This window comes from Ovis canadensis, chromosome 22 (genome assembly GCF_042477335.2).
Source record: "Ovis canadensis isolate MfBH-ARS-UI-01 breed Bighorn chromosome 22, ARS-UI_OviCan_v2, whole genome shotgun sequence".
NCBI classification, from domain to species: Eukaryota; Metazoa; Chordata; class Mammalia; order Artiodactyla; family Bovidae; genus Ovis; species Ovis canadensis.
In genome coordinates this window covers 52,795,650-52,814,103 of record NC_091266.1, presented here as the reverse complement: position 1 = coordinate 52,814,103, position 18,454 = coordinate 52,795,650, and the positions used below count along the sequence as shown (strand labels likewise).

General features: G+C 50.8%; 1 protein-coding gene across 1 annotated transcript in view; it reads right to left on the bottom strand.

Moving 5' to 3' along the window:
• Window positions 1-18,454, bottom strand: part of KCNK18 (potassium two pore domain channel subfamily K member 18) — a 37,579-nt gene that overhangs the window by 13,187 nt on the left and 5,938 nt on the right. Inside the window, exon 3 of the mRNA XM_069567424.1 lies at window positions 12,348-13,136. Coding sequence (XP_069423525.1) covers window positions 12,348-13,136 — 789 coding nt within the window. The remainder of the gene's footprint in view (window positions 1-12,347; window positions 13,137-18,454) is intronic.

The window sequence follows — 18,454 nt, the reverse complement described above, 5'->3', positions numbered from 1 at the left end:
GTTTTCGAATCTTCTTCCTACCCTGGGTGCCCGACTCAAGTCCTCCATTCAGACGCAGTCAAGTCTGGGACGGCCCACAGCCGCCCTGGGTCTCTACCTCCAAGAGCACATGAAGCCCTGATTACCTATTCCCCCTAAAATCTTACCAGCCAGCACTGGTCCCCAGGAGGTGCCTCTGGGCTCATTCTTTTTCTTTTCTCCAACTGGATTATTAGCTCCTTGATGGCAAAAGGATTCCTTCCTCCTCTGTCTCCCCCAGAGGGGCTTGTACAGTGCACTGTAAAGAGTAAATCCTGCAACCAGCATCAGATCACAGGCAGAAGCCTGGGACTAGAGCCATCTGTCCCAGTCAGTCTGCTTCAGTGTCTCCAGACAAGGAATGGACCAGGGACACCTGAGATGTTCAGTCCAGTAGCCATTCACCACTCGTGGCCATGGAGCACTCAAGATGCCACAGGCCAAAGTCAGATGTGCTGTTAAGTATAAAATGCACACTGAATTCCAAAGACTTCAGTTCAGTTCAGTTGCTCAGTCGTGTCCGATTCTGCGACCCCATGAATTGCAGCATGCCAGGCCTCCCTGTCCATCACTAACTTCCGGAGTTCACTCAAACTCACGTCCATCGAGTTGGTGATGCCATCCAGCCATCTCATCCTCTGTCATCCCCTTCTCCTCCTGCCCCCAATCCCTCCCAGCATCAGAGTCTTTTCCAATGAGTGAACCCTTTGCATGAGGTGGCCAAAATACTAGAGTTTCACTTCAGCATCATTCCTTCCAAAGAACACCCAGGACTGATCTCCTTTAGAATGGACTGGTTAGATCTCCTTGCAGTCCAAGGGACTCTCAAGAGTCTTCTCCTACACCACAGTTCAAAAGCATCAATTCTTCGGCGCTCAGCTTTCTTCACAGTCCAACTCTCACATCCACACATGACCACTGGAAAAACCATAGCCTTGACTAGATGGACCTTTGTTGGCAAAGTAATGTCTCTGCTTTTGAATATGCTGTCTAGGTTGGTCATAACTTTCCTTCCAAGGAGTAAGCGTCTTTTAATTTCATGGCTGCAATCACCATCTGCAGTATAAAAAAATGTAAGGAATTTCATTAATGTTTATTATTCTTATATGCTGAAACAATAATATCTTAGATACTTAGATAAGATCTTCATATCTTAGATCTTAGCATCTTAGGGACTTAGAATTGGCTTAAATAAAATATTAAAAACTAATTTCACCTCTTGCTTTTTACTTTTTTAAACATGGCTGCTAGACATGCAATGATCTCTGTGGCTGGTGTTTGTGGCTCATGTTATACTTCTACTGGATAGTGCAGGGCTGGAATATCAGTGCCAGAGGGGCCGCAGAGGTTGTTGAGTCTAATGGCTGCCTTTCCACGTGGGAAAGCAGACTCAGAGACAGACAGAGCTCTGCCTGAGGCCACACAGCAGTGAGAGCTGCAGCTCTGCTTCCTGGGCCTTTGTGGTCTGGGGACAGCTGATGCGAGACACTGGAGGGGCTGACAGGTGCGTGCGCACAGACGGTCCTCGGCCACAGAGGAAGCTGGGAGGGACTTGGGGTGCAGCTGTGTGGAGGCTTCTGCCCCCACCCCTCACCCCCTGCCCAGATCTGTCTTCACCCACTTGCTATGCTGACTGAACACCCAGATGTCCACAGGGCAGGAGATTTTAGTGGATAATCAATAGTCCAATAGGGCAGACTGCAAAGCCCCAAACCTAATTATTTTGTTCAGAAACTTGTCTGTAACTAAAAGGCATCTGAGCAATCACAGTCACCATGTCTGAGGGGGGGAGAGAAATCCAGTCATTATGGCCAATTGGATTTATATTGACTGTTGTTGTCTTGTTGTCAAAGATGTCGTCTCCCTGCAAAACCAGCGTTCGGGTGTCACAGGGACACACACACACACAGACATCCATGCGTATACACGCTCACACACATACATTTCCAGGAACACATAAGCATGCACATGGACACACGCACATATACAACCATACTGATGCGCACACACACGTAAACACACATACACACATAAACACACATGCTCATACACACTCACACACATATGCATAAACATATACACACGTGCACAGGCACACCCATACACATAAACACACACACATACACACGCACACACACACGATAGAGTTATCCCTTTTCTAGGTGACTTTGGGAAGGTTCTGATCCACCCTTTTCACACAGGTGACCAGAGCTGCTTTTATATAGCTGACTCTCTGGGTCTAATTTTTGAAGTTCCAGATGTTGCTAATTCCTGATTCCTCGGAGGAGAACAGAGAACGAATCCCTTTAAAGTGGCAGCATGGGGAGACTGCGTACCTTCTGCAAGTGCAGGAATGTACCAGTGCCCCCCCCCCGCCCCTCCTCCTCCCCCCTCGCCCTCCCCTGTCCGCCCCCCGCCCCCTCCATGAGACCAAATACTTAGGAATGAGAGATCTTTTGAAAATTAGTTAAGACATTTGTATGTCAAGTCACTTGTGTGACTTTAAAATTGCAATAAGGAAGAACTGGAAGCCTCCTGAGTGTCTGCATGCTGGGGCCTGTGAAAGTAAGTGGCGGCCATCCTGACAGTGAAATGCCCAGGGGCCACTTGAGAGGATGAGGCAGCGCAAGGTTCACCATGGGAAAACATCCAGGACGTTCTCCACTCTGTATTTTTCATTCTTTGATTTGTGAAATCAAAGCTCACAGGACAGTGTGTCTGCTGTGATTCATGTAGGAAAGCAAGTTAACTTGTCGAAAAGGCTTTACATACATGTCCTAATGCAGACTGCAGAAAACAGATTAGCTCTGATGGCTGGTGGCCAGCCCACATGGTATTTAGTGTATTTAGTTCCAGGGACTGAAAATAATGAGGGAAGAGGAGAGTAGGAGGGTGCAGATTTTTACTCTCCATGGGTAATTTTATGTCCATCCAATTTCTTTAAAGTATTACTTAGCACAGCTTCTATTGCTTCTTTCTTATATCTTCATTATGGGATATATCGTATATTCAAAGGAGACCACAAGACATGTTTACAAAGTAAAACATAATTGTTGGGTGAGCCACATGCTACCCCACCCATGCCACGCTCAGTCGTGTCTGACTCTTCGCGACCCTGTGGACCGGAGCCCACCAGGCTCCTCTGTCCTTGGGGATTCTCCAGGCAAGAATACTGGAGTGGGTGGTCATGCCCTCCTCCAGGGGATCTTCCCAACCCAGGGATCGAACCCAGGTCTCCCACACTGCAGGCGGATTTTTTTTTTTTTTTTTTTTTTTTTGCCAACTGAGCCACCAGGGAAGCCAGTGTTTACAGAGTGAAAAACAATTGTTCATTGAGCCGCACGCGGCCTCACCCAGGTCAGGACATGAAACCTGTCTGGAGGCCCGGAGCTCCCAGGGGCCTCTCCTCCATCACAGTCACCCCCTTTCCTGTAGACTGCCTGACTTGTTAGATTTTCTGTTCCTTGTTCTTTTTTTTTTTTTAATAATTCTACCACCTATGGTCTGCTAAGTCGCTTCAGTCGTGTCCGACTCTGTGTGACCCCATAGACGGCAGCCCACCAGGCTCCGCTGTCTCTGGGATTCTCCAGGCAAGAACACTGGAGTGGGTTGCCATTTCCTTCTCCAGTGCATCAAAGTGAAAATGAAGTTGCTCAGTCATGTCCAACCCTCAGTGACCCCATGGACTGCAGCCCACCAGGCTCCTCCATCCATGGGATTTTCCAGGCAAGAGTACTGGAGCGGGGTGCCATTGCCCTCTCCGACACCTATGGTGCTTCCCTACAAATATAATTGAGGTTTGTCTGTTTTTTATCTTTTTATAAGTGGAATCCTTCTGTGGATGTTCTTTCTTTCTCTGGTTCCTCTTCCATGTCACCAGTATCACTGGTGAGGTTCATCCATTTCATGAATACCTAAAGGCCACTCCTGTTCACTGCTGTATAGTATTCCGCTGCAAAGCTATATCACAGTTTCTTCATTCATTCTGTGGATGGACACTGGTGTGTTCCACATTCAGGGCTGTTTTTTAGCAACCCTGCTGTGGAGACTGTGATCTGAGTTTCTTTAGGGTCCGTGCCTGGGATTGGAACTGCTGCCTCACGGGATACCCAAGCTTCATCCTTCCCAGCAAGTGTCAAATGCTTTCCAAAATGGCATGAATACATATTTGGCATGATTACATATTGCTAATTTTAAAAGTTTTTTTTAAGGTCTTTATGCAAATAAAAAATGAGAGGGTGAAATGAGTTGTGCATTGTGTGCTGATCGACCAGCCTGCTTCAGATCTTGTCATTGCCCTCTACTCCCCGCAGCTCACCTCTCCCCAGAGATGAAGGAGGGGCTGGTTAGCAGGATTGCTGGTGATGCTGAACCCCACACATACCCAGAAGGAAAGGATTCCCCAAAGCTGAGAGTCCACTGAGCCTATACGCCCAGTGACAGGCAGTCCATTCCATTTCGGGTGTTTGTTGGCCCTGCCAGGTGGCTTGCAGGATTTTATGTCCCCGACCAGGGATCAAACCTGTGCTCTCTGCAGTGGAATCAAGGAGTCCTAACCACTGGACTGCCAAGGAAGTCCTTTTTTTTTAAATGGACTTCTTTCTTCAAATGAAATGTTCTAGGGAAGTGGAATATATAACATGGAGCAAAGTAAGTGACTGAGATCTTCACCTGGGTTTCAGAAACCTCCGTATGAAAACCCCTAGGCTCCTTCAGCCCCCTTGTACTTTGGGAAACAGGCCTGGAGTGGTAGTCTTGACCATAAGCTCTGAGAAAGCAGAGACCTGGTTGGTTTTTTACCATGCTGAATCCCCAGCACCCAACCCACCCTGAGTCCTAGCATTAGTAAATATTTATTGGATACTGACATACAAGCAAGGCTGACTCTGTGAGCTCAACTCTTGTTCCACCCATGAGATTACTTTCCAAAGAGACTAAAGGAGGGAGCTTGAACCTCAGAGAGGCCCCCTTAATTGCCTGTGTCTTGAATTTATAGCATTTGAAAGGGTTTCATTCTCTGATCTAAATGGCAAGAACAAAAGCAAAACAGTTAAGAGCCCAGGAGGATGAAAAGAAGCTGTAATTTGCATCCAAGATGGAGGTGCCCTTTGTTGTCCTCGCATCCAAGTCAACTTGAAAGTTATCTGCTGAGCAGACAGATGCGCATCAGTCACCATGGCAACAACAAAGCCGCCCAGCCCGCCCAATCCTGACAGCCCAGCTCCAGGAAGTTACAGGGTGTGGGGAGTCTGATGACCTGCTCAGCTTGGCCCCTCCATCATCAGCCATCTTGCTCCTTCTCTGTTGAGGGAGGGCAGGTCTGGGTCACCACCTCCACTTCAACACACAGGAGCACCTGCTGTGTGTCAGGGCATCAGAAGTGTTCTCCTTCAGAGCTGTTGCCTCGGTGCCTGGCACACAGCTATTGGACAAAAGCTTGTGATGAGTAAGTGCATGAAGACAGCCAGAGCCACCTGGGAGCTTTTAAATATACAAATGCTGAGCCCCTCCTGAAATCAGTGACAGCAGAATCTCTCAAGACTGGAGTGGGGGGCTTCATAAACTCTGCACACATGCCTCTCAAGTCACAGTGAGCAAGAGAAGAAAGCAGGGTCAAGACAGCCTCCCAGTCATGTGGCTTGGGCAGCTAGCAGGCTGGAGCTGCCACTCCCAGGGTGGATGGGAGGGAGCAGGAGTCAGGGAGAGGTTTGAGCTGTGTCTTGGACTTGTCTAGGGAGAGGCTGCGAAAGAAGTTGTGAGTCTGCAGTCCTGGAGAGAAGCCAGGACTGGAGATGTCTGTGTCCACTAGCATGGATGAGACAGAAGGGAGGGAGTGGAGACAGGGAAGAAACAAATGGCCCAAGGTGTAAGCCCTAGAGCCCCATGAGGAGGGCCCAGCGGAAACACGAGCCATCAGAAAGAGAGCATCAGGCAATGTGGTGTTATGGAAGCCACAAGAAAGGATAAACGCAGGCTGGAGGAGGATCTAGTCATGTCTGGGGACCTCAGGGTACCCAGTGGGGAGCCAAGGAAGAGGTGCGCTGGGGTGCTAGCCACTGAAGGTGCCCCATCTGGCTGGGGGTTGCCTATTCTGCCTGGGCCCGCAGGAATAAGACCGCCCTATAATCGGCCAGGGATGACTAATGCGCCCTTTCCCCTAATCAGTGAGGCGGTGCTGGAGGCAGAGGAAACCTGGCGTTTTTTGCCTCCTAATCACAGTAGTGGGGACAGCTAGGATTTTTTTAGGCACTAGAAAAGGTGGGCATGGGTGTCCCCAGCGACTCAGCGGTAAACAGTCTGCTTGCAATTCAGGAGACGCAGGAGACATGGGTTCGATCTCTGGGTCAGGAAGATCCTCTGGAGGAGGAAATGGCAACCCACTCTAATATTGTTGCCTGGAGAATCCCATGGACAGAGGAGCCTGGCGGGCTACAGTCCACAGGGTTGCAAAGACTCGGACACGACTGAAGTGACTGAGCATGCATGCATGCAAAGGTGGGCGCAGGGCTACAGCGCTTCACGTGGATTAGCTTGTTTGACCCTCACAACAACCCTCTGAGGTCAGTACTATTGTTGCGTCCACTGGCCAGGGTTCGTTGTTAGGGAGCTGGTCATTCCTATTTTCCACCCTTCACAGCAGCAGGACACAGGGGCAATCCTCTGCTCTCTGGAGAACTCAGAAGCAGGGGCACACCCCTGACGGGTGCGCTGCCCAGGTTTTCTGATTCCTTGTCCCTCCATCCCCAGCAGCCCTTCCAGGAAGCACTAGGTCTCCCCAAGCCCCTTTCGATGAGAGCTGGCCTGGCCTTGTCTCTTCCTGATCAGCACATGGAAGGTGCTCCCAGGGAAGTTTCTGGGCTGGCATTTGAGGTCTTTCCTCTTGACTCTTTCTATCAGTCACCTTCTTTTGGGGGCATCTCTGGACAGTGGGCAGTCTTACCATATGGCAGAAACCAGGGCATAAATCCTGTTAGTTCCTGGCTCCTCCTAAGGTTATTAACCTGTGTGCGCGGAGGCTGATATGGCCAGAGGGGACCTTGTGGCCAGTGGCAAAGTGGCTGGACCTCTGTCTGGGGGAGGACATTGGATCAGCAGGAGGCTGGCCAAAAGGGCTGTCCCCCTGGACGGCATTTCCTTCTGTCGAGTACCTGTCAGCAGGGGCGGGTTTGTGGATGTTGATTCAATTTAAGGGGCTTCTGTAAGAAAACAATACAAAATTGCCCATTCAAAATTGGAATAATTTTCTAGAGTGTTTAACATTTAACAACAAATTAAAATGCCAAGGAATACAAAATACAACTGAGGGACTTCACTGTCAGGGGATCTCCCAGCCAAAGGAGGTCCCAGGTGAGCCACAGGACCCTGAGCTTAAGCTTCATCGGTTTCCAGGTAGATCATCTCTGCTTTTAACACACTGACCTTCATCAGAGTCACTGGGAGTTTCTGATCCTGTGTTGCAAGCACCACCTTCTGCTATTTGGCCTGATCCACTCAAACTGGAGAGGGGATAGTGTTAGGGAGGGCCCTGCCCTCCAGTGAGGCTGGTGGATCAGAAAAACATCCAGGGTGAAAGGGAGCTAAGGGTGGGAGTACTAACAGGACACCACGTGTCAAGTGGCTGAGACTCAAGTAGTAACATTTCAGGCACTGACTTGAGCTGGGCAAGACGTGTGATTTCGGAGATGCGGGACAGACGTCCGAGGCGCCCATGTGTTGCTCCCCTCGGTGTCCGCGGCAAGAAGTCAGAGGCGTGTCTTCTCAGAGGGCCACAGAGGATAACGGGAGCCTGACTCTCCCCTTTGTGGGCGCGGGCCATGGGGTGGGGTTTGGGGGAGACAAACACTCCTGAAGCCCCTTCTTCCGAGGCGCCGGGCGGCAGGCGCGCCACCTGCTGGCCCCGGGAGCGCGGGGCCCTCGTGGTCTGGCGGCGCCACCTGGTGGCCACTCGGGGAAGGACTCAGCTTGGGGTCTGGAGGTGGCAGGTGAGCGGTAAGGGGTGCTCTCCTTTGGTGCTCTCCTTGGCATTCGTGCACCGAGTTCTGCCCAGAGTTCTCCCGTCTGTGGTAGACACGGAGATGTATGGGTGGGAGGAGTCAAAGAACAATGATAATGAAAAAGACACAATCATTTTACTCGGGGAGAGGACCTAGTTACAATCCTGTCACAGAGGAAGGGGTTACGATGGGTGCAGTGGGAGCCTGGGGGAGACCAGAGGTCAGGGGACACTACCCGGAGGAGGGGGCGTGTGGGCTGAGGCAGAACTTTAGTCATCAGTCCTAGAAGGGAGAAGGGCATTCAGGTGAGAGAGCAGCTAGTGCATGGTCCTCAACTCTTGACCACACGCTGGGGTCAACTCAGGGAACTTTTAAATAGCCCGAGTGGCATCTCTACCAATGACTTCTGAATCTCAAGGGGAGGGACATGGGGAGACACGTGAATTTTCTGAGCCCCCAGGTGTCAGTGTTGTGAAACGGAATCAGTTCAGTTCAGCCGCTCAGTCGTGTCTGACTCTTTGGGACCCCAAGGACTGCAGCATGCCAGGCTTCCCTATCCATCACTATCTCCCAGAGCTTGCTCAAACTCATGTCCATCGAGTCAGTGATGCCATCCAACCATCTCAGCCTCTGTCATCCCCTTCCCCTGCCATCAATCTTTCCCAGCATATCAGGGTCTTTTTCAATGAGTCAGTTCTTCACATCAGGTGGCCAAAGTATTGGAGTTTCAGCTTCTGCATCAGTCCTTCCATTGAATATTCAGGACTGATTTCCTTTAGGATGGACTGGTTGGATCTCCTTGCTGTCCAAGGGACTCTCAAGAATCTTCTCCAACACCACAGTTCAAAAGCATCAATGCTTTGGCGCTCAGCTTTCCTTATAGTCCAACTCTCACATCCATACATGACTGGAATATCATGAAATGGAATATTTCCTGCCATATCAATAAACATTCTAGTCCTCTAATTTCAGGTTGTGACTCTATTTTTTTCAGTCAACAGAGTATAGGCAAAGTTGAGAACCACCAAGCAAGGTCTTGGAGGAAAGAATTTCTATTTTCTCAGAACCACAGAAGAGCACCCACTAGCAAATGAAATAACCAAATGTTTAATTTGTATAAAACTTACCCCTGACAAACTCTGTCTGCATTTGAACAGGACTCTCCTTACGAAGGAAGGGACTGAGAGATTCAGTGGAAGTGGAAGTGTGGAAGTGTTAGCCACTCGGTCATGTCTGACTCTTTGCAACTCCATGGACTATAGCCCTCTAGGATCCTCTGTCCATGGAGAGATTGAATATCACCAGTAATTACCTCCACATTTCTGAGAATATGCCTGATTATCTTTGGAATCCTCTATGATCCTGGAAAACAGCAAGCACTCAATGAATGTTTGCTGAACTGGACTTTGAATCCAATCATGGGCTCGCACATGAGTGGCTAGTCTTGATCACCTTTGGATTTGAGCAGCTTTGCTGCATAGAAACTGGGTGATTGTGACTTCAGGGATGTGGGGAGACTTCACAAAAACCCTAGTCCCAGTGGCTGCTGCCTGAAATTCCATGTCTTTCAGTGGTTCCTGTTCACACTGTATGATTTCCTTCCCTGAGATAGGTCTTAAAGAATTAAAGGGGCAAAAAGCCAAACAGTGTAACCAAGCAGGACCCTTTGGGACATTCCAGGGACAAACCTTCCCCCATATCCTCTGCTTTAGCTCCTCTGAAGTACCCAGATAATAGTATTTGATGCACACTTCCTGAGTGTTAAGCATGGACTTCCCTGGTGGCTCAGATGGTAAAGCATCTGCCTACAATTTGGGAGACCCAGGTTCGATCCCTGGGTTGGGAAGATCCTCTGGAGAAGGAAATGGCAACCCACTCCAGTACTCTTGCCTGGAAAATCCCATAGACGGAGAAGTGTGGTAGGCTACAGTCCATGGGGTTGCAAAGAGTCAGATATGACTGAGCTACTTCACTTTCTTTCCTGAGTAGTTTGGGAAACGTTAAAAAAAAAAAAAAACCCTCCGCCTCACCAACAAATGGAATATGTTAACTATTTGATAACCCTGAGCACCTAGCCCCAGGCCTCGGAATCTTGGGCACTGATAATGTTAACCCCTGTGACACCACCCTGCTACCTCACCATCAGCCAGAGTATTGCTCACGAACTGATCACAGACCCTGCAACCCCTCTCATCTGGTTTCTAAAAGTTTTTTGCTGAAATCCTTTGGGGAGCTCAGGGCTTTCTAGGGCAACATCTACTTGCATGGCCCTGCAGTAAACCTTCCTCTGGGCTTCCCTGGTGGCTCAGACAGTAAAGAATCCACCTGCAATGCAGGAGACCCAGGTTCGATCCCTGAGTCAGGAAAGATAGCCTGGAGAAGGGAATGGCAACCTACTCCAGGATTCTTGCCTGGAGAATCCCATGGATGGAGGACCGTCATGGGCTACAGTCCATGGGATCACAAAGAATCGAGGACATGACTAAGCAACGAACACAAACCTTATCACGCTGTGTCTGGCACAGAAATTGGCAGCCTGTCCCTGGTGGCTCAGAGGTTAAAGTGTCTACCTACGATGTGGGAGACCTGGGTTCGATCCCTGGGTTGGGAAGATCCCCTGGAGAAGGAAATGGCAACCCACCCCAGTACTCTTGCCTAGAGAATTCCATGGACAGAGGAGCCTGGTGGGCTAGAGTCCACAGGGTCGCAAAGAGTCGGACACGACTGAGCGACTTCACTTCACTTCACTTTAACTTGCATTAACAACAGTAGTAGGGTAGAAAAGGAAAGATCCAGAAAGGAAGGCCTGCACCCTCACTAGGAGCTGACTTCCTTTCACATCAAACTGGAGCCCACTGGCAGTTTTCATTGGTTCTTGTGACTTTTGTTCTATCTGTGCACTTAGGCGCTCAGTTGTGTCCGACTCTTTATGACCCCATGGTCTGTACCCCACCAGGCTCCTCCGTCCACGGGATTTCCCAAGCGAGAATACTGGAGTGGGTAGCCATTTCCTCTTCCAGGGGATCTTCCTGACTCAGGGATTTTGTTCTATACCCTGAAGCAAAATTCACTGGTTACGCAATTTGGCCAATTCACAGGACACAAGTTCATTTTTCCAAGATTCTCTCGAAGCATTCAGGAAACTTTGCTTCTCTCCAATAAGACACTTCCAATAAATGACTAGGGAAGCAGTGTGGCTCATGTTATTCCATGCATGAGCCAACCGGTTTTCTATACGGATTTGGTACTTCCCCTCCCGGGCTGGGGCCCCCAGGAGTGACTCTGAGGCAAGGCTTTGTGGTCAAGTGGGTTGGGGTGATCTCAAGAGGAGTGGAGACATGAGACAGAGAAATGAAGGAGACTCGATTGCACTGGGGAACTCGGGGAGACAGTGTTGAATGTGGTCCAAAGTTACCCCATGGGAGGGGCAAGAAGCTGGGGCCATATGTCCACCCACTCCCCCGGGGCATCAGTTCAGGGATGTACCCAGGAGTGTTAACCCCTTGGCACTTCTAGCCTGCCCTGCATATATGCCTGTGCTTTGGTGGCCAGAGAAAGTCCTCCGGCAGAGGGAGCTGGAGTACCAGGCCACATGCCACACAGACCCCCCCATTCACATGCCAGTCATTCATGAACAGCTCACATCCACCAGATAAGCACCAGCCCTTTTACGTACCCATCCGTAAACATCAACATGTTCACATGCCAGCTCACTCAGGAGATGCGATCCTGTGCCACTTGGTGAGAACCCTACACTGAATCTGGCAATCAGGAAATCTGCCAGGCCCCTGTGAACACAGGTGACAATTTCTCTTAGTGCCATCGGTGCAAGTTACAAAGGCGGGGATTGGGCTGATCCGACTCATGCAGTCATTCAAGAAAAGAGATGGCTCAGACTCGCTCTGCTTCACCAAGGGTAAGCGGGGAGTGGCTCAGGAAGGCTTTAATTTAGCTGAAAGTACAAATGACAAAATCAAAGGTAATTTTTTCCCTCCTGTTGCAAGAAACCCAGTGACATCTGTGAGGTGGTTTGATCCACATCAGGGGAAGCTTTTGAAAAATGGAGATGGCAATTAATTGGACTTCAGAGGATGGTGAGTTTTTTTCTAATGTCCTGATTCCGACATTGGCCACTTTTCTGCAGGGCCTCAAGACTGTAATCAGATGTCATGTCGGAATGTGACTCCAAGGCCTCAGGCGACACCAGTTCTAACTAGAGCACCCCCAAACACAGGATGAGACAACCAGCTTGGCCGGCGGTGTCTCCTGAGAGTCAACAGAGCCTTCCCTCTTCAACAAGATGGGAAAACTGAGGTCAATGGAGCCTTCTTTCACTTTTGGCAGAACTGGAAAGCCTCCCATTTGCAAAGAAGAGTATGAGGGTTTTATAGAGGTGAAGCAGCCTGTTCTGCACCAGCTTGAAAGCAATGCACACAATCTCCATCCCAACGATGATGTAAATGGAGAAGAACAAGAAGAAGTGAGGGTGTTCCAGCATAATGTCCCCGAAGCCGATGGTGGTCAGCGTGACGAAGCAGAAGTAGAAGGCGTTTTCGAAGTTCAGCTGCTTCTCCCAGATGGGAAGGACGGCAGCCGCGCAGGAAATGTAGGCGAAGACCACGAGGGCGATGACGAGGAGGGGGACGTCCAGCCTCTCCACCTGCCGCCCCACCTCATCCAGGTTGCTGATGATGGAGCTCGAGAGCCGCCCGGACCCCAGCTCGGGACATGACGTGCTCCTCTCCATGGCCTGAGGGGGCACCTGGAGGGCGTTGTCTTTCTCCCGTGCCAGAAGTCTCTCGAACAGCTCCATGTTGCTGCCTGGGGCCGCGGGGGCAGGTTTGGGGGCCGGGAGCTCCGGATCGTGGATGACCACGTGCGGGACGGCTTCGTCTGCCGGACGGGAGTCGGGTCGTCTTTTGCTGGAGCGTCCGAAGCACCACTTGGGAAGGGGAGGAGGGAGGAAAGGAAATCTTCGGAATTGATTGTAGGACGTGGATAAGATGGTGGCCAGGATGTCGCCCGTGTCCGTGAGGACCAGGAACATCAGCGGGATGCCAAAGAGAGCATACAGCATGCACAGACACTTGCCGAGCCTGGTGACGGGGTAGACGTGGCTGTAACCTGAAAAAGAAGACGGACCCCGGGTGGTCGGCGGCTCCTCCCCATCTCCCGCAAAAAAAAAAAGAAAAAAAAAACTTTAAAGAGACCTTCTGCCATTTCCTTTCCTTGGCATGGCATTTTGCACCACATATTTTTAAACTATTCATCTTAAGACATTCATCAGCTTGTCTGATGTTACGTCTGCTTTGGTTGAGGCAGTAGGAGGTGAAACTCAGCTTATCTTTAGGGTAAGGGAAGACTCATGACCTTGGCAGGAGACAAGCCCACGTGTGGGAGTGAGCTGACTACCCTGCCTTTTGCCATCTCTGAGCGTCTGAAAGAGGACAGGGCCGGCGCACCTGGAGAAATGCGATGAGCTCGGGTGACAGGGTGTGGTGGCTTTGCAAGCAAATCCATCACCTCCTTCATCCTCCACGAAGGTTCCTAAGAAGCCACGCCCATCCTTTCTGGGATGTCTGGGCCTCTATATGAGGTTTGTTTCTATAGAAGAGGCAATTGCGTGCCAGTGGCGTGTAAGCAGTGCACACGGTTCCTGGGATGGCAGAAAGAGGGACAGTGAATGACATACCACTGCTGCCCTCAGAGCCAGCTGTGGCCGAGTGGGTCAGACGACTGTTCATGAACAACAGTGAAGAGTTGAGGACCCCAGCGTCTAGAGTCCTGCCAGCCTCATTTCCAGTCCACATCAAAGCTGGACAGAGTTCCAGCTCTACCATTTACTAGAAAGTGATGTGACTGCTCACATTTTCAGCTCTCTTACCTCTAAAGTGGGGAGGACCACCCCTGCTTTGCATACTGACCAGCTGGAGGGATTACAAGAGATCAGTGCCTCACACGCAGTGGGTGTGTCATTCCCAGGCGGTCGATGTCCTCAATCTAATAATAATAGCTGGCTTTTTGAGCACTTACTGGGGGCCAGGTATTAACCAGCCTTCATTGGTAGCTATGGTGATCACCATCACAGAGGGGGAAACTGAGGCTCAGAGAAGTGAAGCGACTTAGCCAAGAGCATACGTGTGATAAACTGTGAAGCTGGAGGTCAAAGCATTGAAACTTGGCCTACAGTAGGTACTCAATAAATGCCACTCTAGGATGGATGCCTGGAAATCCCATCTGGCTCCCAAGCCAGCTCCCTCCGCTGGGTCACGAGCAACAAGGGGGCTGGACATGCCAACCATCAAGGACAGGTGAGCCAAGCAAAGAGAGGGCGAGGTCGCAGTCTTCCTTCTCGTCACGAGCTGCCTCCTTCCATCACCCCAGCCTCCTCTCTTGTTGACAGAGGCCCAGGAGCAGAGGGATGTCAAATCCCACACCGCGAGTCGCCGAATCTTCTGGAGTGGGCAAGCTCAGTGCCTCCCACAAAGAGGGAGAAGCTTCTGTATTTAATGCCTGTGTTTAATTTTTGATGTCCTAAAGGATGTTAATACAGAAAGCCCCAGCCCAATTATGTAAATTAATTGGAAGGCAATTGACAAGCTGGCTAAGCCGCAACCTCCTCCAGGGCCACCACTTCCTATGCAAACTCTGGCCTCAGCGTCTGCCCTCCAGGCACACGCAGGTGGTCAGGCTGCCGCCCATCTTCACTAGGGTCCCGGGGGAGGCCGTCAGAGGGTTTCCTCTGTGTGCATCCCTCCCAGGGCACCCCACGCCACCCTGCTGCTTCCGCAAGGTACCATGTGATGGCAGGAGCAGCGAACTCTACATTCATATTGTCTAGGCACATAAGCACTCGCTATATGCACTGGGGCATAGCGGTGAGCAAAACAGACATGGGATCCAACCTCAGTGAGCTTCTGGTCTAGCGGAGGAGGCAAATATGAATCAAATAACCACCCCAGTGAGTATGCTTCCCTGGTGGCTCAGAAGGTAAAGAATCTGCCTGCAGTGCAGGAGACCTGGGTTTGATCCCTGGGTTAGGAGGATCCCCTGGAGGAGGGCAGGACAATCCACTCCAGTATTCTTGCCTGGAGAATCCCCATGGACAGAAGAGCTTGGTGGGCTACAGTCCATGGGGTTGCAAAGAGTCGGACGCGACTGAGCGACTAAGCACAGCGCGTATGCAATTGCACATGGCGATCGGTAACAAGTCATCAAAGAGGAAACCATGGCCACCCAACTGGAAGAGCTGACTCACTGGAAAAGACCCTGACGGGGGAAAGATTGAGGGCAAAAGGAGAAGGGGGTACAGAGGATGAGATGGTTAGAGAGCATCATCAACTCAGTGGATATGAATTTGAACCAACTCCAGGAGAAAGTGAAGGACAGGGAGGCCTGGTGTGCTGCAGTCCATGGGGTCACAGAGTGAAAGTGAAAGTCGCTTAGTTGTGTCCAACTCTTTGCGACCCTATGAACTATACGGCCCATGGCATTCTCTAGGCCAAAATACTGAAGTGGGTAGCCTTTCCTTTCTCTAAGGGATCTTCCCGACCGAGGGATCAAACCCAGGTCTCCTGCATTGCAGGTAGATTCTTTACCAGCTGAGCCACCAGGGAAGCCCAAGCGAGTAAACAACAACAAATTAGATTGGAACAAAGGCATCCAAGTTGTATTCACATTTATTGAGGACCTACTCGGTGCCAGGCTTTTGTGGGGAGTATTGAGGGTGCAGTGAGGAACAGGCAGAGGTCACGCCCTCCAGGAGCCCCTAGTTGAGAGGGACACAAAGCCATGACTTCAGCTCCCTCAGCGCCCAGCAGGACTGACAGCACCAGGGTCAGAGTGAGCTCTCCCTGGCTCAACCTCCCATCAGACACCGGGGTTGCTCAGTGGGGCCAGCCATGCTGAGGGAGCCCAGGGTTTCCGGTCTCTGCTCCCTGCAGGGCTCCAGCAGCTCAGCCCTCCCCTCGGGGAGAGGAGGTGGCAGAAGGGACCTCAGGACAGCATCTCGTCCATACTTCAGTGACAATGACCTCCTAGGAGCACCGAGGAGGTGGGGGTGCAGTGGGATCTCAGGGAGAGGGAGGGGTTGGGGAATAGAGGAGGCCCTGGATAGGAGGACCAACTGCCCGATGTGCCCAGGACTCAGGGTTTCCTGTTCTGGTAAGACCCTGAAGTGCTAAAGCCAGAGCAGCCTCAGACATGCCAGGGAGCTGCTCTCTGGAGCCAGGGTGAGTGTGGAGCGGGTAGAGAGATTCTCCAGGGCATGGAAAAGGAGAAAGGAGGGCGACCAGAGCTCCTCATGGGGACAGGCGTTCAGAGAGGCCATGGAGTCTTGGAGGGGTCCAGGCCCGGGTATGAGCAGATTCCTGTGCCCGAGCTTGTCACAGGCCCCGCAGGGCCGGCAGTCCTTAAAAGATGTCCGCAGTGGGACCCATAAGCAGGGAGTCACCCCGTTTCCAGACATTGCGTAAGTCCCCAGCTTTTGTGTACCCGTAGGAAAATCAGGAAAAGCTCCTGGTGGAAGCCCCCCAGCCTCCAGGATGGGATCTTAAGGTGAGATCTATGTAAAGAGAAGAATATCACATTTCTTACCAGATTTATGGAGTAAAGTGCCTTTTAGAGTCAGAATTTCCTGCATAGCAGAATCCCTAATGCTGGCAACCACCCCTATTACTGCATGTCAATGGGCAAGGAAGAGGAAAGTCAGGTGACTTGTCTGGGGCCCCCAGCCCATAGCCAACAAGCGTGTGCACCCCTTGCCCAAAGACCTCCACCCCCCCACCCACATGCTGTCCTTGGCAAAGGTGGGTTCAGTGGATCATAAACAAAGTCATTGTGGCTGCCTCTGAGTGGAATATGATTACAATCCAGAGGACGGGCCATACGGCAGAGAGGCAAGTCTCAGAGCACAGGCCACTCTGAAGGCAATGGATTGCCTCCCCAGTTACTGAATGCTATAACGCAGAGTGGAAAAATCCTATCATTTCTTATAATGCAGGCATATATTCTAATGCCATCAGTTCACCTCACTTCGTCTCTGAGGATTTAACAGCCCATGCACTCTCAAATCCCAGGGGGCTGATTCGTTTGGAAATGACTGGAGACTGATTAGCCTCGTACCTGCCCAGGGTCCCTTCCTCAGCATCAAGGTCAGCTGCATTTAAAGTGACCCAGAGATGCAGGGCAGCAAGCAGCATTATCAGCAGGGCCATTATTGATTACGGGCAGTGCAGAAACTGCCCCAACATCCCCTTCCGGTAGTAATTACTGGATGACCTGATGTCCTAATGGACTTGGACATGAGTGGGAGCATTGTTTTCTTGGGATATAAACCAAGCTAATGCATTTCCATTAGATCAGTGGTTCGTCGCCTGGACTACCATTAGAATCACCTGGAGGGCTCTGAAAAACACTGATGCCTGGGCCTGTCCCGAGTAAGTCTGACTTGATTGGGGTGGGGTCCAGGCATGGCGGCTGCGGGGCAGGGCGCCTGTAAATGATAACCCGGTAATTCTGACGTGCAGCTTGGCCTGAAAACAGTTGTCCCAGGAGAGTGTTTCTCAAATGTCTTGTGCATCAAAATCACATGTAGAGCTGGTTACAACACAGTTCACTGGCCCCACATCCATAGCTTCTGACTCAGTAGGTCTAGGATGGCGCCTGAGAATTAATTTGTATTTCTAACAGGTTCTTTGGTAATAGTCATCCCACTGGTCCAGGGACCACAATTTGATAACCATGACATCACATCAATGGTTCCCAACAGGGGGCAGCTTTGCTCCCTGAGGGATATCTGGCAATGTCTGGAGACATTCTGGGCTGTCACAAACTGGTGGAGACATCAGGGGAAAAGCTGGGTTTCCATACTGGGGAGAGGCCAGGGATACTTCTAAACATCCCACGATGTGTGCACAGAACAGCCCCCACCGTAGAGAATCCTTTAGTTTAAGACATCGGCAGTGCCAAAGTCCAAGGTCACTCCCAAAAGGGACAGTCACAGCGCCTACCTTGTAGAGCTGCTGTGAGAATTAAATAAAATTGTGCATATAAAACATGCTGACACCATGCCTGACGCTTGTACGTGCTCAGTACCACAGCTATTAAGTTGCTGCTACTCCTTTCGCAACTAAAAAAACTACCCCACTTTCTGCCCCTTACCTGTCCCTGCCTGAATAAGCATTCAGGTGAATGAGAGCTGTTCTGAAAGAAGCCACACGGGGGCGTCCTTCGACACAAGCACGTGCCCATTTATACGAGATCCTACAGTAGACACTGGCTGTCCATCCAGCAGCCATTCCCCCCTCTTTCCCTGGAATGCCGCTGCTCCCTCATCTGATTCAGCGATAGATCCAGTTAGTCTAAATCATCCCGGTAATCCAACCCCCTTCGCCAGGAACTGGCTTGGGATAGGAGGCTTCTCGGAAGAAGTTTCCTTGCTG